The 21,575-nt window shown below is 40.6% G+C and overlaps 1 protein-coding gene across 15 annotated transcripts in view; it reads right to left on the bottom strand.

The window, feature by feature from the left end:
* Positions 1-21,575, bottom strand: part of ARPP21 (cAMP regulated phosphoprotein 21) — a 160,680-nt gene that overhangs the window by 71,460 nt on the left and 67,645 nt on the right. For 11 of the 15 annotated variants that reach the window (XM_066350874.1, XM_066350873.1, XM_066350875.1 and 8 more), the window contains exons 10-14: positions 16,901-17,009; positions 14,850-14,951; positions 8,243-8,280; positions 6,304-6,363; positions 1,712-1,941 (exon numbers count right to left, since the gene is read on the bottom strand). In XM_066350874.1, the coding sequence (XP_066206971.1) occupies positions 1,712-1,941; positions 6,304-6,363; positions 8,243-8,280; positions 14,850-14,951; positions 16,901-17,009 (539 nt within the window). Of the gene's footprint in view, positions 1-1,711; positions 1,942-6,303; positions 6,364-8,242; positions 8,281-14,849; positions 14,952-16,441; positions 16,518-16,900; positions 17,010-21,575 lie in introns of those variants that run through there. The other 4 variants (XM_066350885.1, XM_066350884.1, XM_066350886.1 and 1 more) reach the window with 4 other exon arrangements.

Raw genomic sequence — 21,575 nt, forward strand, 5'->3', positions numbered from 1 at the left:
GAGTAAAAATGGCAGAAGGCAGTGTGAACCCACCTGAATTTTCCCACCAAGCAAGATACGTACATATAAAGTAGTGACTGTGACTAAATCTATTAATTTTCTGTGTATGTAGGAAAACACGAGATAATTTCTCAGGAGGCGCTTGTCAACAACATGATTATGTTAAACCATTAGCATAATGAGCCTAGATTTCATAGAATCCCCCCTAGTCTGAGTGTGATGCTCGGTTGGAAAAGTGCTCAGTCTAGGGCAGCCCATGTCTAACCTCTGGCTGCTGCTGTCATTCACCAGTCAAGTCCTGGGCTCGGCCTCCCACTTGCCTGCGACCCCAGGCCATGAATGCTCCCCCAGTGGTGTACCTTGACACCCAGGGCCCTTCACAGCGTCACAACGCTCACCCCACCTTAGCTGAGAGTCAGGGCCTTCAAACTTCCGGAGCAAAACCGAAATCAAATAAAAACAATGACAGTCTATAAAATCCTAAAATGGTGATGGAAGAAGGCTTGACTCAGGATGGTGAACACACAATACCATCTGCAAATGATGTAGTATAGAACTCTACATCTAAAAACCTACACAATTTTATTAACCAATGTCACCGCAATCCAGTCAATAAAAAAAATCACAATAAATAAATATGATATAAAAATGTTAAGTTTATGAAGTGCTATTACTGAAGGGTCATCTCTTACCTCCCTGAGAGTTTTAGGCCGATATTTTGATTGTAAACATTTGAAAGCAATTTGTAAACAACGGTGAGGGAGGGCTTCTTGGGCGACAGAAGAGCTAACAATGGGAGACCATGTGGGGTCGTTTGCAGACTCATATGAACCTTGTGGTGTTGACTGATGCTTCCACCGTGACTGATGCTTCCACCAATTTAAAGTGGTTTCAATTTAATAGTTCTAAACCTTCCCGTCATCGTAATCTCTCAGAGGCTGTCTGTGCGAACATGAACTGCCCAACTCAAAAGATCAGTATTCACTTAGAAGAAAAAAAAATCACAGCAAAAAACAGATGCATAAACCAGGCTACTTAGAAACTGAACCTTTTGAGGCTCACTCTCTTTATCTGCAAAGCAGCGATGAAAACACTAAACAACAATAATAAACATAAACAGGAACTGGTGAGTGAGGAGGGCTAATTTGTGAATATTAATTCTTGGTCTTAATAATAACTTGTCAATATTGGTGTTATTATTATTCCCATTTCTCAGATGAGAAAACTGAGGCACAAACGGGTTAACTCACTTGCCCAGGATCAAACTAACGGTATGCCAAAGCACAAGTGGAAACGACTACTGTTATTCATCAGCTTATGATGTGGTTTGAAGAAACAGCTCACAGTATTACAGTTTCAAAAAGTTAAGCTTTATAAAGTAGTTGCCCTGTGCAGGTGTCATGGTAACCATTTTTATATAAATGACTGAAATTAAACTTACAAGTCTACTGAAGGGAAGTTAGAGTAATCGTCTATTTAATCACCTACATTTCATAGATAAGGATACTGGATATTTAAGAGGTTAATGATTGGATTTAGGCACACAGCTAGCAAGAGGCAGTATTGGTATTTAAACTGATCATCTGACCTCAATCTTGCTAGTAATTAATGTCATCATTAGCTAAATCAGAGTCAGATGGCATGGTGACTGCACCGCTTGGGCAGAATTTAGAAAAAACCACAAGACATAAAGCCCTTCAGTACTAACTACCTGCTTTGGACAGCTTCCCTGTACTCCTCGTACTGGACGTGCTGTCACCCCTGGTCAGCACCGTGATGCCCCCGAAGCTCGCCGTCTTGGTCATGGCGGGCCTGAGGTTGCGGTTGGAGCTGTCGGAGTCGGTGCTGCTCCAGGCCCTCTGGTGGTCCGACCACTTGAGCTCATTCTCCGAGCTGCTCTGCCGGCTCCCGGACGTTCTCCCCGAGCTGTCTCTGTTGCCCCTGGAGCACAGCCGTCAGAAAAACACACAGGGGCAGCGTTACATCCGTGAGCAGAGTGGACACAGAGTGGGACACCTTTCCTGGAAGAATCCTCTACACAAGCTCCTTCTTGTCAACCTTTCCATTAAACTTGTCGCCTCACTAACAGGGCCACAAATACCTCGTCAATGGGCAGACAGGTAACACATCACACAGGACACTTATGTCACAAACACACACAAAAAAACCCAAACCTAGACATGTCACATGAACCCTCTGCTGATGAAGGAGAAACAGTAAGAAAAACATGGTACAAAATAGAATTGTAAACTTCTGTTGTGGAGTAGAGAGAGGATAAATCTGACCCAAGTCAACAATGAGTCAAGGTTGAGAAACACCTAGGATCCCGAATGACCCTCAAAGCAGAGTGCAGAGCTCTGTCGCTCCCTTCCGCATTAAGTAACTGGACTATGGGAAGATGCACACAGTTCCAGAAAAGCCTTTTCTTACTTCACTTTCTAAATTTATGAGATTTATATCCGAATTCATGCAGGCTTTGACAGACAGTACAGAAATCATGGAGATTACTCTGTTAACCTATGGTGACAATTTTGGCCAGTGAGTTTTAACCTTCACGGGCAGAGGGAAGAGCCTTTTAATCCTTTTCACAGGGAAAAGCTTGTGATAATAACAACAGGGTAAACACTACACTGACATGAAACACCAAGGGAATCAATGGAAATAACAACAACAACAACAACAAAAGAATTCCATAGGTGAAATAACACATTTGTTCCAAATTCAAACAGAAAAAGAGTGAATGGATTGGAGTCAGTAGCCAGAAATAAATTTGGAAGACTCCAGAGAATCTCTAAGCAGTGTACAAAATCGCATGTCTTTTCAGAAGAAAGTAGATGAAATTTGCATTTTCATTGGTTTCCAATCAGCTTAAAGAGTAACTGAATATTTTCAAAGTTTTTTTCTGCAGTTGGAAATAATGGACCATTAAAATATTCTTAGATTCTCATGGATTATAAATAAGGGGACATCAATCATGGGCAATAGATATAACCCCTATTTTCATATCTCTGTGCCACGTGACATACTCAATCTTGATCCAAATCTCAGAGATGGGATCAGTAGCTTTGCTAATAAATACTCCTCTAAAGGCCCTGCCCAGTTGGCTCAGTGGTAGAGCGTCTACCTGGTATGTGCATGTCCTGGTTTGATTGCCAGTCACAGCACACAGGAGAAGAGCCCATCTGCTTCTCCACCCCTTCCCCTCTCACTTCTCTCTCTCTTTCTCTCTCTCTCTCTTTTCCTCCCCTCCTAAAGCCATGGCTCGATGGAGTGAGTTGGCCCCGGGCACTGAGGATGGTTCCATGGCCTCTGCCTCAGGCGCTAAAAAATGGCTCCAGTTGCAATGGAGCAAGGGCCCCAGATGGACAGAGCATCGCCTCCTAGTGGGGGGCTTGACTAGTGGATTCTGGTGGGGGAGCATGCAGGAGTCTGTCTCTGCCTCCCCATTTTCTCACTAAGATAATTAATATATATCCCCCTCTAAAGACAATGGACTGGGCGGTTCTAGAAGTATGCATATCTGACTGAGACATGCACCAACCAAACTGGACAGAAGGTACACAGAAAATTTTATATTCTTCTTCCCCTTGACTTACTAAACTTTTTCTTTTATTTCATGAAGATGGGAGAAGGTAAGCAGACCCAAAGGAGAATAAAAAAATAAAATAGCTAATCTGTGATAGGAGCTTTGTACAGTGAGAGGAGAAAGTGGAACAGAAAGCACACAGGACAGAAAGCCCTCCTTGACCTACTGTCCTTTGTCAGTGCTTTCTTACAAACATCCTCTGTTCTCAAGGACCTCTGGAGGAGTGGTTTCAGAAACAAGACCATCTAAAAAAAGACAACTCTGTGAGTAGTATCAAACACTCACCAGCGGACAGGTGACTTACTTTAGTTCTTAAAAATCCTCTGACATTTAAGAAAGCCAGAGAAGGCAGCCTGGAGGGGAACTGCTCTTTTCTTCTAGGAAGGTTAGTAGCTTTCCTATTCCAGACTCTCCCCCTTTCAATCTCCAAATCCAACTTCATTCTTGTCCCATTTAACTCTGATTAATCTGATCCACCTTTGACAAAACCTGCCTAAATACTATTCGGCAACTGTAAATGGACAAAGGATGTGAAAACAATCTCAGTTGTAGCAAACTTGGAATGTTTATTACAGGAAAAGATTTGGGGAGTTTCTGACCTCGCCAAATAGGATGCATCAGAAGGAAGCTCTCAATGTGGCGGTGAGGATAACTAATTCTGTTTCAATGATACCCTCTCCCCATGAACTCTGCACCTCCCTGAGAGGGCTCCAGCCTCCTCTAAATGCCTGTCTATGCAAAGGTGGTGTTCACCACTATTCCTGGGTACAAGTTAGGGTCCTGCCGTTTGTACCTTTCATTCAAACAGAGCTGTTTCTAGAACACTGGGCAGTTCCTTTAGAATTGAGCCACATACCCTGGCCAATAAGGCAATGTAAGATTTCCTTAACTTCTTTTACTTCTCAGATTATTGTCCTAACTCAATATTTGGGCATGTTAAAAGTGGAGATTAAAGTTGTTTCACTAGAGACTTCGCATTAATGAAATTCAAAATAACGCATCGAATTTTAATTTATCTCTGGATATTTACACAGTGGATCATATTTTATAATGCTCTGTTAATTATTCTCTTTAACACAAACAGACATATCCTCCAGCGCCTTCCCACCCCTCCTGAGTCCAGTCCTGGTTCTCTCCTATTGGAAACCAGGAAGACAACGGGGATGAGATATCTGGCCATCAGGGGGAGTTGGCCTTCTTGTGCACAACTAGAATTTGATCCCAGAGTAATTACAAAGCACATACACTAAGTTCCATTTCTGTGCCAGTTAACATAACTGATAACACTTGTTTCCCTTTTTTGTCTGAACATGACATTCTTCTTTTTTTACCCAAGTAAGGTATGATGTACCCTTTAATTTCTTTTAACCATTGTGTGGATGGCTTTGTGCTAAATCATCTTCCTGTTTCTGGGCTCGGTGATCTGAGTTGGCAACAGTGTCCCTATGTGGGAAGGCTGACCTGAGGATATGGTAGTGGTAGTGCTGACTAGGGACCAGATACGGTGCTACGTAAAACTAACTGGCCAATAAGGGGCGAGAACCCACATTTTGTGTATATTGCCTGAGCAAACCAGGTCATGGTACATGAGTACTGGTAAATTCGAACCCTTTTTTGGGCCTTTAAGGGAAAAATGCAAGGTTGTTTTCTTAATCTTTAAGTGTGAAAAGTTTCCAATAATACAAGGGGAAGGCATTAGACTATGTAGGTCAGCCTGAAAATATGAAGACTGCTTGTTGTTTCCACCAAATGTAAAGGGAACAAATTATTCTACCTTTTCTAATGATGAGGTCCTAAGTTTAGATTTACTGCAAAGAGAAACTTTCTAAATGCACAATCTATTTATTTTTCTTGGTATTTTTTTGTTCTCAGTGAACAAGGGTTTTGTATGCTTAATTTGCCTGTCCTACCACAGAGATAAACCCTAATATTCACAAAAACACATACATATTAGGTATGGAGAACAAAATGAGGACTGTGTACATCCTTCCTTTCATAATGAATGTTAGAGATAGTTTTAATAAAGTAGTGAGAAAATGAGTAGGATCCCTCTGCTTTCACAGAGCTACCAGCTTAAAAATATGTATTATATTATAGTTACTAAATTAGAATAGTGATATTATATAGCATAATTTAAGATTGCATGTTATAGATAATTATATATATGTATATATCTAGGTCATCCATTACCCATATCCCACAAAGATCTTGATTTAAGTAGTTTATTATAATTGGTAGCAATCTCATATTTTTCCTTTAGAAATAAAATCTATGCTTGTAAAAAAATTATTGTTTGAAATATTATGATGGTTAGTAGTAGCTAAAATCAAATACTCAAATAGAGTTATCATTGATTTGTTTCTGGTGTCAGCAAAGTATGAACAATTGCAATCTGTCAGAGAAATTTTAACTCTGTAATTCACCGAAGTTGCTTTGGGAATGTTAAAAATCAGTGTGCTTCCAAAGTTAGCCCTTGAGAAAAAAAAAAAAAATCAGAGGAAGAGCCCTAAAGGATTGTATCAAAGTATGGTCTCCCGGCCCTGTGTCTCACATAATCCAATATGGCTTCAACATTAGCTCTGCAACAGGCTTTACAAAGACATAACTAAACATTTTATTTCACGAGCAGAGATATTTTACATGAATACACTTATATTTAACATTGATTCTGCCATATAATCTGAAAACACAGTTTTAAAAAAGTAAACCATACCAACCGAAAGAGCTGTCTTTTCTTATAGGTCTCATTGCATATGTTACTGTCTTCCAAGAGCCTACTGGAAATGAAAAACATCATTTTTATGATATAAAACCTAAGGGTCATAAATGGACGTGCACTCTACTATAACACACCTGTCTTGTAAACAACCCCGTGTACTGTTTTATTTGTGTAACATTGAATTTTGCCAAAATAAATTAATGGCGGCATGATTTTTCCCTACCCTACGATTCAAATGTGGATACTAGGAAAGGGAGAAGGGAGAGATGAGCAAATAAAGGGAATGGGGAGAGGAGAGGAAAAGAAAAGAAATAATATAGCCACAACAGATATTTAATTAAATATATTAGTTGTGCTTTTTTGTTTCTTTGAGTATTGTTAAAGTCATTCCTTATTTCCTGAGCATCGTAAATTATTGACGTTACAAAGGCAGGTATCCAAGAAATATATTTATTTTTATAAGGAATTCACTCAATACATTTTTGCTTTATGGGAAAATCAAGACTTATTCGTATTTGCAATGCATGTATGTGACCAATTATTGTACTGATGGATACAGTCTAATTTGAATATAAGGACAATACATTACACAAGTCCATTAGCAGTGTGTTTATTTTTTTATTTTTTTCAAAACCCAAGTAAATGAATAAAATTAGAGAGTAATGTAGAGAAAAATGATGGGCTAGAAAACTAGAAAATAAGATTTCCCACGAAACTAAATTATAAATGCTCAATCTTTTCAGTAAGGATATAACATTTTGGCATTGTTCAGAATCATCCCTAAGATGTTAACGCTCGTGGATTCTTCAATTTAATGTCAATGAGGAATACTGTTCTGAAGCTGCATGGATATTTAAGGTTGTTTTTGAATGTCCAATGTAGACTTGATTTCTAATTTCATCTCTTTTTCTAAAACAAGCCTATTCAGTTGAGGGACATAGTTACATGAAGATTTCTAATTGCTAATATGAATTGTGGCAGTTCCCCCTCTCCCAATTATTTCTAGTGCCCTATTTAAACTTTCTCTAAGTACTGAAATTTAATCAAACAGCCTGCATTTTAATCAATTTTATAGGGGCCACCCATTAAGCTGACACCTGAAATAGAATTAACCACCACTTTTAAAATGGATACCATATTTCTAGTCTGAGTTGCCCATTTGTACAGCAGATGTGGAATCCTTAATTCCCTTTAAAAATCTGTAATTAACTCAACGGAGCATTTTAATACCGACATCAGTTTAGAACTATTTAAATAAGGTATATATTAAATGTGAAAATTTTCTGCTCTTATGCTTAAGACTTTGTATATATTTGATAACCCATTCATTTCACAATGATCACCTCCTCCCACTAACCCCCAAGGCAGGTGTCCTGTTATAGCCAGACCAGTTTAGATAAGAATTCCAAGTTAAGTCTTTTTATAAAGACTTAGATCATTTAGAATGAGAAACTTAAAGCAATAATGTTCAAAATATTATTTGTATAGCTATCTATAGTTACGGGGCACCAGAAGTGGGTAATAATGCCAAATATACAAGTACTTTTAGCACCCTATTCAATAAGCCAATGAAACTGCAAGTTCCTGTGTAATCTCAACAGTTAACACTTTTGATGCCTGGTGAAGGGAATAGGAGTTACAACTGTTGAAAAAACTGGAAAGAATCGGAAGTTGAGACTTTAAAAAAGGGAAACATTTCAACTCATGTTTGGAAGTAACTGAGAGAAGATTTCCCCCTCAATGAAATAAACTTTAGACATGCTAAATAACACATATGGGTGCATATATATATGTGTGTACATACAGATATATGTATTTACTTATACATATATTCAAGCACACACTTATATACAAAGAAATATATATCTATGAATATACAGGACACACACGACACACTTTGTTCCTCTAAAGACATGAAAAAGCAAATTTCATTTTACCTGTTTTCCATATAAAGGCTTTCCTGGGAGCAAACTGACTGAAAAATAAAGAAAGAGCACTGTATCAGACGTTCTGGGTATGCTGAGGGATCCCAAATCCTGGCCTGATTTTAACACTATCTTTCCCGTCCAAGGGGGAAAAGATTAAGAAAAGTATCTACCATTTATAGAAAAAAAAAAAAAGGAAATAAAAAAGGAAAAGAAATCGGTTAGAGTTATAGTAGAAACACTGTCATGCAGCACACAGTACTTGTCCATCACAGTACCTCTGGGCTTCAACTACATTGTGCCCGTTCAGCGTCAAGGTCAGAAGGAGAGAGACATTGTGAATGAAACGGCTGGAGAAACATGGGACCCTCGGATCCTGAGCTGGTGGTTCCCCCTGGGGCTGCGAGAGGCAGCCATCCAGGAGAGCCCATGTGTCACGTTCAAAAATCAAGGCAGAGCGTGCAGGCTTGGCACGATCCAACCCAGGATGGGAGAGCACAAAGCAACAATCCTGCAGTTACTACCGGGCGGTGAGACACTTGCACGGAATACACAGGTTGACGGCAGGACTCTCAGAACTGAGGAGAGGCCATCGGTCAATCGGAAGGGTGGGGAACGGGATGCAGAAGACAAGTGAAAACAAAATGAAGCTAATAATAAAAAAAAAAATGTCACATTCCATATAAGATTTCTTAGTTTTTTCACGCCGAAAACCAAATGACTTTCTTCTTAGCTTCTATCTCCCTAGTATATATTTATTTCTCTACTTCCTTGTATATAGACAACGTAGGGAAAATAAAATTCCGTTATCATTACATGGAGGAGGGGCAGGTCAAATTAAATTTTAGCAAACAGAAAAAGAGCAGTCCACACACAATAAGGTGCTGTGGTCCCATAATATAGTGACTGTTTTTAGGAATTAACATAAAACCCTTTTGCAAGTATTGAGTTTCTAAACATATATATGCACACCATCTTATAATGTAGATTTTTTTAAATGACAAATAAATAACTTGCTAAAGGAATAAATAGAGCCCTAACAGGTCTATTTTAATATAAAATAAAACTAAAACTATAATAATGACCTCTCAATATCAAATTCTTGAATTCAAACATGCCACTAATGTAACCACTGCTCAGAGAGGTGGGCAGGATATTGATTTTTTTGTTACTTTGTCCTCGTGAATCGTTTCCTTCCACTAAGCCAAAGGGCTAGATTTGGTCCTAATGTTCTCCTCGGTGGTCAGAGCACTTCAGTGAAGGCATCTGGAGCACCGTTCCTGTTTTGATTTCTGTGCACTTAACGTGCATCCTCAACACCAAGTATGCCAAAACCTTACTTTGCAAAAAGCAACATCTTCAGACAATTACCAAAAAAAAAAAAAAAAAAAAAAAAAAAAAGGCTTTTAGGAAAATATCTGGTTCTTTAAATTTGACATTTGGTTTTATAAAGAGAAACAGAAATGGTGTGCCACTGACATTATTCCTATGAAGGTCTGTTTACAGTACATGCTATCTTACTGTCTTGATGTCCTTTGGTTTGGTTTGGCTACTGGCTTGAGTCAAGTCATGCTAAGTGACAGAAAGTAAGATTGTCTCAGAGATACATTATGAATTCAACTCTTTGGCATGTCTCGGCTCTTGTCACTGGAAACAGGTCAGTATCATTTATAATGTTCTGGCTGGGTTTCGGAAATCCTGAGACTCTATTATGTTGAAAGGGTTGATTAAAGACATTCTGACCTCTTCAGACTCGTGGATCTAATAGCATTTTGGGAAAAGTCAGCCCGAACTCTTTGAATTAAAAAAAATAAAGCATCTACAGGTCAAAGATAATTTTCCCCAAAACGTATCTCAAGTGTTTTTCTGACTTTTGTGGAAAGGTTATATAAAAAAAATCATCTCATCATCCCTCCACCACGTTTTCATAAATAAGACAGAAATGGCCATGATTCAGGAACTGATGAATATAAACTTTAAAAAAGAAAAGCAGTATTAATAACTTGCACAGTTTAATAGCAGAGAAAGATAAAATTGTCACAGGAATTCATGCAGCATTCAAAGCTGTCACGTACTCTCAGATATAAAAGGCTCATTTTTTTTTTATTTTTAAGGAGAAAATGATTTTGCCTAATGGGTTACAGAATTCTCTCCCACGTCCCACCCGCAACCAGGTGGCACGTGTGCCTCTCTCGGTTCCCACTGAGGAGGAATCCCAATATTTAAAAAACAAACAAACAAACAAACAAAAAGGATGAACCCCTCCCTGAGTCTCTGTTTATACATTATATAGATATCCTTCAGAAATTACCCTCCAGGCAAAACATGTCTTTTTCAAATATATTGCTGTATAAACATAACCTTTCCCAAACTAGCAACATTGCACAGGATTGATTGATCATAAAACCAGCTGAAGAAAATACAAGTTATATTTTATAGTTCATACACTTCTGACTTCCAAAACACATTTATTTATTATTTGAGAACTAAATTGTTGTGTGCTCTGGCTTACAACAATTTAGTTCTCAGATAACGAATAATTTTGTCTTATCTCAAGGTACCAGAATTCTCAAACTAAATTTGAAAGTTGGTTTCTAGAAAATCCCAAAGTATCCCGCCCATTTTGACTATGCGCCTACGTACAGAAGCACACACACAAACACCTCCGAAATAAAGATTCATTCCATTTGGAACCTATCGAGAACACATCCGATTCTAAAATAAATTTGAATTTTGCTAAAGTGTAAATACCAGGAAGCATTTCCCTAAAATTCTCTATTGTAATTTCAAGTAGGAAAAAAAAAATGCTGCGGAGGTTTATAAATATTTCCACCTGTTTGAATGACTTCACTACTTCACATTAGCAAAGAAAGTTGGTTTCATTACTTCAGTTTTTTTAAATCGTGAAAACACTCAGTTAAAGGCCAGCTAAGAAAAAGATTAGATGTCCGTAACCAACTTTCCTGATGCTGGATTCTTTGCATTTGTTTTATAATGGACTCCACAGAGTTTAATTACCATCTTGGGGACCTCGACAGTCTGGGCAGTAGCAACAATCATTTGGGAATCTGGAAAAGCATAGATGAAGGGTTCCTAAAGTGTCCTGTCTTTGCATAAGTGATAGAAAGGTTTGTTACTATTATATATGTATTTAAGAAAGTTCATGTTGCTCTTATGTCCTTGAGTTTGTGTTAATAGAGGAGGTCGCAGTAACCTCCCGTTAACACAGGGTGACCCCCCAATGATTCCCACCGCTTGGTATTCACTACCTTGTGTAGTAGTATACCTCTCACTCCACACTGCACCAGGGCTGGAGTGCGCGTCCGTCAGAATACAACAGGAGGGAGAGCATGTCACTTCCAGGATTAGGTTCAAAAAGACTGTGTTTTCCATTCCGAGCCATCTCTCTTTCTCCCTTGGATTCCTTGCATTGGGAGAAGTTAGCTGCCATGTCTTAATGACACTCAACAGCCTACAGAGAGGTCCACATAGTAAAAACTGAGCTCTCCAGCCTCTGACCAGCAAGGAACAGAAGCCTCAACTATGTGAGTCAGTTTGGAAGCAGATAATCACTTCGCCAAGCCTTCAGTAGACTGCAGCCCCAGCGGACAGAGTGCCTGGGACCTCAGGAAAGATCCGGAGCCAGAATCGGTGGCCTAAGCCACTCCCAGATATCGGACCCATGGAAAGTGTTAGTTAGATAAGAAGTATTTTGTTTCGTTTTAAGTTGACAAATTTGGGGATTACTTTTTTTTAATGCAGCAACAGGTAGCCAAACTAGGAAATGCCAGGGGCATGACTGCACTGTCTCTGTAGAGTTACTGGACTAGGGAGGAAGACACTTGGGCATGTGTTCTCCTTCCAAAAGAGCAGCAGCCCTTAGCCTGTAACGGAGGATAAAAAGTTATAAGAAAAAAGTGAGCACTAGAGACCTTTCCCTTAGAAAAGTGCACATATCCTCATGAATCTAATATTGTACGAATGATATCTGGAGTTTCATTTAATCTCTGAAGCCCTTCTAGGAGTGCCCTCCGGGTGCAGGATGCCAGTGAAAAAAGCCCTGCCCTAAGAGATCAGGTGAAAAGTCGTGTCAGAAACAAGCTGGAATTAGTGCAGCCAGAAATGCTGGCCACTGGAGAGCCTATCGAAGGGGCTCACACTTCCATTCCCACAGAGCAAAGGAGCCAGAGCCTTTTAAAGATGGCTGTCGAGTGATTTCATGGAACGGGCTGGCTATGACCATAGTGTGGCATTGAAGCTTTCTCACTTTTAAATCTATTTTTAACATTTAAAAAATGTTAACACAGCATATGGCCATAGTGGCTTTAAACCCAACACTCGCCTCCAATTTTGAACCTGGGGCCCAGGTCCCTTACTATTAATCTCCTTAATAGGGATGTAGGGAAGCCACGCTGACCCCTCCCTCCCTGTAATGGCCTCTCCAGACGTGGGATGGCACAGTGAAGAACAGGCAGGTGTCAGCGATATTAGTTCCTGTCACCTAGCTCTTGAGTGTCTGGCAATGTGGCACAACCTTGGGGTGAAAAAACCATAGTGTTGTTTGCACATCAACTGGTTGATTAGTATTTGCTTTTGAGTATAACAAACCCTTCATAAATGATATGACTTCCCTGAACCAGAGTCAAGAGGGAAAAACGTGTATGTGAGTGTGTGTGTGTGTGTGTGTGTGTGTGTGTGTGTGAGAGAGAGAGAGAGAGAGAGAGAGAGAGAATACAAAATGAACTGGCTTTCAGAAAAGTTTCTCCCCATGGAGGCCACCAGACACGACCAAGCCACCACGCTCCCCCCATTCCACAGGAGGCACCCTCACACTCCCGCAACTAGCCCAGGTCTTCCTACGACTTCTTCCTGGGATCCAGCAACCACACCCGAGGGCCTCCCATGTGCCAGGCTGCACCGGCAAGAACTCTGACCATAATAAGACTCTAAGTCAGGGGTCCCCAAACTTTTTACACAGGGGGCCAGTTCACTGTCCCTCAGACCGTTGGGGGCCGCCACATACAGTGCTCCTCTCACTGACCACCAACGAAAGAGGTGCCCCTTCCGGAAGTGTGGCGGGAGGCTGGATAAATGGCCTCAGGGGGCCGCATGCGGCCCATGGTCCGGAGTTTGGGGACGCCTGCTAAGTCTTCCAGACATGTACAGAATCTCCCAGAATGTGCACCAGCACGTCATCCAACTAAGGCTACCTCCATCTTCCTCTCTCCCACTCTCCCAATTCCAGAGTTCTCAGCCCGATTAGTCAATTATCAAAACTGAATTTTCATGTATCCAAGAAAGGCAGGGAGGGTTGCTTCCCTCCACAGCTTCCTAGTAAAGGATCCAGCACCTGCTGCAGGATCAGGGAGACCGGCGTGGGCTTGAAACCTTGAGGACAGCCGTCCTCCTCCATGCTAAGCGCTGGAGCCTGGCTCACTAGGCTGGCTTTGCAATAGCCTCCAGGAGCAAATCACAACAGGTGGTCGGAGGCCCCACCCAACCTAGTAGTCTACACAAAGAAGCTCACACCCCTATGGCTGCAGAAAGAAGGGCCCGACATTTTGGGAGGCTGACAAATGACATCACAGAACGGGACAGCGAGGGCACTAGCTGAGCTGCCCTGCCCATTTTCTTGCAATTAAATCCAGCTTTTTTTTTTTAAAAAAAAAACCTATTAACTTCTTATATCATTTAATTGCATTTTATTTTGATCACAGTGAGTAAAAGAATAAAAATAATCCCTTCCACATCTTATTTGTGGGGATTTGAACAAAAGAAGTTGATGTATCATCTCTTTGAAAATTGTTTATAAAACTAGTTTGATCTGAAATGGATGAAAGAAATGAGTAAGAATGCAGAAAATGGCCCTGGCCAGTTGGCTCAGTGGTAGAGCATCAGCCTAGCGTGTGGATGTCCTGTGTCAGGGCATACAGGAGACGTGACCGTCTGCTTCTCTATCCCTTCCTCCTCTGCCCTTCCCCTCCTGCAATCATGGATGGATTGGTTTGAGCAAGCTGATCCTGGCACTGAGGGTGGTTTTGAGGAGCGTCCTCTTCAGGTATTAAAAATAGCTCGGTTGTCAAGCAATAGCCCAAGACAGGCAGAACATCCCCAACCCTGTAGGGGCTTGCCAGATGGAACCCAGTCATGTCACATGCAGGATTCTGTCTCTCTGTCTCCCCTACTTTCACTTAAATAAATAAATAAATGCAGAAAATTCTGTGAGTGTGATCAGCAGACGCTTGTTTCTTTTTTGTAATTCCACTGCACAATGTGGATGGAAAATGTCAACAGTGGTTTCTGTTCGCTAATATGGACGTGGAGGCTTTTTTTCAAAGCTAGCAACCAGTCTCCACGTTGAAGGTCTATTGAACCAACCAAAATGATACTTCAGTTCCCACACAGGTCACATCCTAGGAACACACTCAAACCCCTGGCTCCTTTTCCATCACTTCCCTGAACCGGGGCCTCTTCCAGAAACACCTCGAGCTTGCTGCAGATCGATTGGTTCCCTGGCTCCAGCTTCCTTCGTCCCTGCCAGCTCTCTGTCTGGGGACTGAGGCTGCCTTCCTGCTGATGGAGGGGCCACGCTAAAGAGGCAATTAAAACAACTACTCACATCGTGTGCAAATATTCTCTCCCTCACTCTCTGATACTCCTCTTCTCTCTCTTCAATTGATTTACTTCGTCTGTCATCTCTAAATGGATGCATTCTGTTTTGCTGAACAGAAAAAAGAAATCAGGAGGGTTATCCAAGTTGAGCTGTTACAAGACTGCGTTTAAGCAACTGTCAGCTGAGGGTAATAAATGTTCCCTTAAGGCTTAAACAAACGGAGCACGGAGAGTCTCACGTCCTCGGGTCCCTGAGGAAGCCGTGGGGGGTGGGTGAGGGGGTCCATGTGCGCTGTGTGTGCACGACATGCAGTGCTGGGACATGTTTGCTGCTCCTGGTTGCCTGCTTGCTGGATGTAAGTAACACAGGTGTTTCTGGAAAGGAGGTGCCGGAATGTGCCTCTGGTGTTGAGCCAATGCAGCCACGTGATTGTTCACCAGTGGGGGCTCTGTCTCCTTTGATAACCTGTGTGGTTCTGATTTCTCAGAAGGAGGCAGAATATTGGTTTTTCTTCTTCTTCTTCTTCTTCTTTTTTTTTTAAAGAACTGGTAGCTAGATCAAGGTGTCTAAGAGAAGCAATGTCCTTGAAAACTTGAGGATGGAAGAAACCCAGCAAGGGAGTCAAGAAATAACGGGTGGAAAGGCAGATGTGGACACTATTTCTGTAGATTCTAATCTTTTTATTCACTCAATGACTGATCCTGGGAATTGCATCTGGCGTAGAAAGTAGGGATTAAACTTGAAATGTGTTCACTGATCAGGGTCAATATTAAGAAAGCTTGGGGACCAATTCAAAGAACCCAGCATGAGGACTGCTCTTCTCCATCCTTCCCCCCGAACTACATCCTGCGTCTCAACTACCTTCCCATCTCACTCTTGCCATTCCTCACAAAACGCTCTACCCTAACCACATTCACCCATCCATTCAACAAACACCCACTAAGTACACGACGAAGGCAGATGTTTCAGAGTCCCGTGCGAGCCACAGTGGAGCTCGGTGGCGGTGTCAGTGGTGGTGGGAGGAAATGAGATACAAATGATGAACAGGTTATTTTTTTTAAAGTGTCTCAGAGATGCACATACCACCTTAGAGTGACTCACTGAGAGTAATTAAAATAATAACTTGAGTGAGATGCTTATTATCATGCCCTTAAGAATTTTAAAGCAAAGTCATTTTCAGAAAATCTATTTCGATTGTCAGAGACACAAAGTGCAATGGCATTTTATGACTTTCTACTGTTCTCATTCTCATGTAAAACTTATTTTCTTTGTCACTTCCTCAGTTTTTCTTGCTAACCCGCCCTGCATCCCACACCCCCATCTGGAGGGAGAGATTTGATACAATGTCTCTCCTGTTATCAAAGCACCATATGAGTCAGGCTACTCTACAACGGACACAACGTTTTATCACAAGCGAAAGACACACAGAGAGTTGTGCTCCAGTTCATGCAAAACAAGCAGACAGTTTACACGGGGACAATAAAACATGGGAAGGAGAAGGGGTTGGGCGACTAGAACATGAACTTGATTCTTTTCTGTGAAGACTTATTGTAGGATAGTTGCAAAATCCACCTGTCCTCACCATAACAAGGTTTGTTCTTTACAGCTACACCAAGGTGATCAGCGGTCCGTTTTGATCATCCAGCTCAATTTGTGCACAACTGAAGGACAAAGCTGTAAGGAGTGGAACGACTGCCAGAGTTACACAGACATCTAGAAATGCGACTGACAAAAGCTTTTCCCAACAAGCTCGGAGCCGGTGGCATCCCAACACCCCTCCCCCCGCCCCCACGCATGCAGCAGAAACTGCGCCAAGCACCACCCATGCAGCCCAACACAGAGCCATCGCGAAAGCAACCAGGACACAGGTTTTTGGCTTCCCACTGAATGCCAAAGGGGGAGGCAAGGCGGGCAAGGAGGTCGGAGAGAGAGGACGGCAGTGATGAGAGGCGGAGGAGAGTCGGGAGAGGGAGAGAGGGGCCACAGAGGAACGACAACAACATCAGTCAGCCCACCTTCAAAAACAACGTCAGCCACTCTCAAACTCGAGAACCAACCTGATTGTCTTCTTTATCAATACTAGAGTTATCTCGCTTCAAGATAAACCGCTTCTGGGATTCTTCACCTTTTTCATCTTTTAAATGTTCACAAAACCTTTGCTCTGGTCTGCCAGCAAAGTAAAACATATCAATAAAAAAAGTTTTTCTCCCTGTTTCAAGTTATTTCTTAGTGCTGTTCTTCCCCCACAGTGGCATTCAACTTATTATTATTATTATGATTATCATGATTATGATGATTTTAAGTGAACCCATGGCTTTCATACTGGAACCGCTGGCAATCTACAGGTCGGTAATAATATGTCCCTTCACAGGCGCTGGTAGATGATACCTATGGTTGGTTTGCATTCGGAGTCTTGTCTGCTGCATGCTTGCTCGCCATGGCTGAAGTTAAAACAATATTTTAAAGGCCTGTACATATGTAGTGTAATAGATGTTTCTGTAGTTATCTGGACCTCCATTACTGTTGAATTGAATCAAGTCCCCGCCCACATTCTAGAACAAATATACATGTTTAGCACTTGGGAGGAACACATCAATTCACAACATCTGGAAATTAGGAGAGAACGTCTCCCAGCATACTTTCCTTTTGAAGAACATTCTTAATCCAGAGTGAGAGAGGCACATTTCTAAACTATTGTCATCTTTCTCCAATGACAACTGCTCCGGAGTCTGGCTCCAGGAGGCTCTGACATCCCTGACCAAGTCTTGCAAATCAGTTCAGTAATTGGAGAAACTGGAAATATTTAGTTTAAACAACTTAATGACTGATTAGCACGGGCAAAATGCTGCAAGCAGTTACACACTATTGATCAGTCAATTGATTTTTTTTTAGGTCCTCTTAATCATTTTGTACAGGAAGGGACTCCACTTCCTTGTTAATTTTCCACCATCGTCACTGTTCTTCACAAAACTCAATGAATGACTTGGGCTTGGGTTGATCCCCAGAGGAAGTGCTAAAATATTTGGCCTGGGCTTAGGAGAAGTTGTTATTTATGACTCTCATTAAAGTGTCTCTGTCAGGGCTGATGTATGACTTCTGAAGCTCAGTGGGTTTTCCATCCCTACTGGGTTCATCGTGCACTCAGTCATTGCGAAGTCACTTCAAAGTATCTGCTGTGTAACAGGGGCGACCAGCGATTAAGGGAATGCCACTGTTTCCTTACAGATCCAAAAATAAGTCAATAGCACTTCAAAAACAATGGATTAGTTGAAGTGCATAATGTTGGTGGAATTCATCCTTTCCTTAAATACATATATATGTTATAATAATAGTGGTGAACAGAAACAGAAAACTGGACTAATACCAAGTACAGCTTCTAGAATTTTGTATAACATTTGCAAATGATATTATCATCTTAGTCAATCCTTACAATAAAACTTCAATGTATGAAGTGAAAATATATTTTGCCTCTTTTACAGGTTTATTTAAACCACCTCTAAGTGGTCATATTGGCTCCAAGTTTATAGATTTGTCCACTAAGCCACAGAGAGCAGTCTATTCACATTCTCGCAGACATACGATTCAGTTTCTGCTTATGTACATAATATACAGTGCACCAGAGGCCAACAGACCTCACAATAAAAAACAAACCCTGCATCATCTCATCTTAAAGACTGATAGAAATATTTTCCACCCAAAATTAAAATGTAGTAAAATGTAACAACCAACCTGGAAGGGCAAATAGGATATTTTAAAATCAGGACACTAAGGAGCAAAGGAAACTTGTACTTTACATCAAAGAGGCCACTTACAATGAAGAAATTAAATATATTTCACTGTAGTAAAGTCGCAGTATACTTCAATTATTTATTATACTCTAAAGTCTTACAATATTAGCATGAACAGTGGAAGACCACTGTAAATGGCAACACCTCTCCTGGAAAATTTTAAGCATCCTAACATTTTAAACCAATACCTAGATGTTATCTCATTTTTTACATAGAAAGTGAAATTAAGATATTAACTTAAATACAAATGGTGATTGTACCAATGCTGATTAACTCCCTTCTAATATCCCCAAGCTCTGTAGTCTGATTTGCTTGTTGCTAAATTTTTAGATAGATGTTTCTTGTATTTGTTGTTAACAGTTTGTAACTTCTTTCAGAAATAAAATGGTATGAAAATTCACAAGTAGAAGGTAAATTTGCTTTAAAATAAATTCTTCTTTAAGATAGAGAGCATACAGAGTGAGATCTCAGCAACTAACCACAACTGGAATATTAGTTCTGTTTTTGTAAGAACCTTCTTTTTAAAAAGTTAATCCTTTGTGTCTAGAACCGTGCCTGGCATATGGGAAGCATTTGATTAAGTGAATTAAACAATATATGAATGAATAAAAATTTAGTACAGTTGTATATTAAAGGAAAGATCAAAGGGTCACTGAATGAGGTTTGCAGTCATCAATTCTAAAATTAGCCTGACCAGGCGGTGACACAGTGGATAGAGCGTCAGACTGGGATGCTGAGGACCCAGGTTCGAGTCCCCGAGGTCGCCAGCTTGAGTGCAGGCTCATCTGGTTTGAGCAAAAGCTCACCAGCTTGGACCCAAGGTCGCTGGCTCGAGCAAGGGGGTTACTCGGTCTGCTGAAGGCCCGCGGTCAAGGCACATATGAGAAAGCAATCAATGAACAACTAAGGTGTCACAATGTGCAATGAAAAACTAATGATTGATGTTTCTCATCTCTCTTTGTTCCTGTCTGTCTGTCCCTATCTATCCCTCTCTCTGACTCTCTCTCTGTTTCTGTAAAAAAAAAAAAATCTAAAATTATAAAACAAAGCAGAAGATCTTTTAAAATCAAAACTGCCCTAGCCAGGTGACTCAGTGGATAGAGCATCATCTTGGCATGACAAGGTTGTGAGTTTGATCCCTGATAAGGGCACATACAAGAAGCAATCAATGAGTGCACAACTAAACAGAACTAATTAGAACAACGAGTTGATGCTTCTTACTCTCTCTTTATCTCTCTCAAATCAATGGAAACATTAAAAAAAAATCAAATCTACAGTTTGCTTTAAATGGAACCCAAATAATCACGTTATTCAAGTTTTTAAAATGTGAGGGTGTTTGGGGAAGAAGTGGAAATAAGAACCTTAACTTTTCTCATTTTGGAATTCCTCAGTTTAAAGTGTGTGAACTAGCCTTGGCCGGTTGGCTCAGTGGTAGAGCGTCGGCCTGGCGTGCGGGGGACCTGGGTTCGATTCCCGGCCAGGGCACATAGGAGAAGCACCCATTTGCTTCTCCACCCCCCCCCTTCCTTCCTCTCTGTCTCTCTCTTCCCCTCCCGCAGCGAGGCTCCTTTGGAGCAAAGATGGCCCGGGCGCTGGGGATGGCTCCTTGGCCTCTGCCTCAGGCGCTAGAGTGGCTCTGGTCACGGCAAAGCGATGCCCCAGAGGGGCAGAGCATCGCCCCCTGGTGGGCAGAGCATCGCCCCTAGTGGGCGTGCTGGGTGGATCCCGGTCGGGCTCATGCGGGAGTCTGTCTGACTGTCTCTCCCCATTTCCAGCTTCAGAAAAATACCAAAAATAAATAAATAAATAAATAAAAATAATAAAGTGTGTGAACTACAAGAGAGCTATTTATCATGTTGGTTTTGTTTTCCACAGCAGGAGATATTTAGGTGAAATCCTGCATCACATAGCAAAGGGTAGTCACAAGAGCATCAGTAATGTAAATAACATTTAAAGCAAGAATATTTCTTACTCTGATATGAATTATGCAAAGTGAATTCTCCATACATGCTTTTCAAATATCTTGTTTAAATTTTTTCAAACATTAGAACCTAATGACCCAAGTTAGTAATCTAGTGATTATAAAGTAACCATTGGAAGTATGCATAAAAATAATAAAATAAACCTAGTCAGATTTTTTTCCAGGTTGATCTTTATAGAGAATTATCCAAGACTCTGAAGCTAAAGTACAATTTGCAGTTGAAACTCATGAAAACTAAGAGTGTACAGCAGAAGCAATGCATGTGATTCAACTAAAAATTACTGGTAATGTACCATTATATTAGACTTTTAAAAAATCCTTTTCATCACTCACTTAACATCATAGCATTTTTATTTCTTAGCCATAGAATGCATGGAACCAAAGTAATATATTATGTGCCTTTTAAAAAAAATGGGAATAAGTTATTTTTAATGGATCAACATAAGGATGTAACGCTAAGAAAAACCCCTCAAATGGCATGATCTTTATTAAATTAATAACTGGAGTTTACTACATATCTCATGGCCATGCATCACAGGTGCCTAAATTTCTTTCTTCTAGTGGATTTTCATCCATGAGTTATTATTTTTAGCTCTCCCTATATTGCCATCAAAAAGCAGAGAAAATGAATTAAATATTTCTTCTTGATGGAAAAAAAATTAGTTTTGTCGTCTATGGTAAAACAAGGTTTTCCCAAAATTCACGGCAGGTGTCCCCTGTGAAAATTACTGATTATGTGTGGTGACCAGCACTGCCATCTCTAGCCAAAGCTTTTGAAAACCAGAGGTAACTACCTCCTCATTGTTCCTTATTACACAGCTCATGGATGGAGGGGAAATATGGCAGAGCAAAATACTGCAAAAGGTGATCAAACTCTTCTAATCAATCAATTCCTACTTTAGTAAGTTTTTCCTCCTTTTAAGCTTAAAATAGATGAGCAATTCTTATAATTATTTTTTTTAA

This window comes from Saccopteryx leptura, chromosome 10 (genome assembly GCF_036850995.1).
Source record: "Saccopteryx leptura isolate mSacLep1 chromosome 10, mSacLep1_pri_phased_curated, whole genome shotgun sequence".
NCBI lineage: Eukaryota > Metazoa > Chordata > Mammalia > Chiroptera > Emballonuridae > Saccopteryx > Saccopteryx leptura.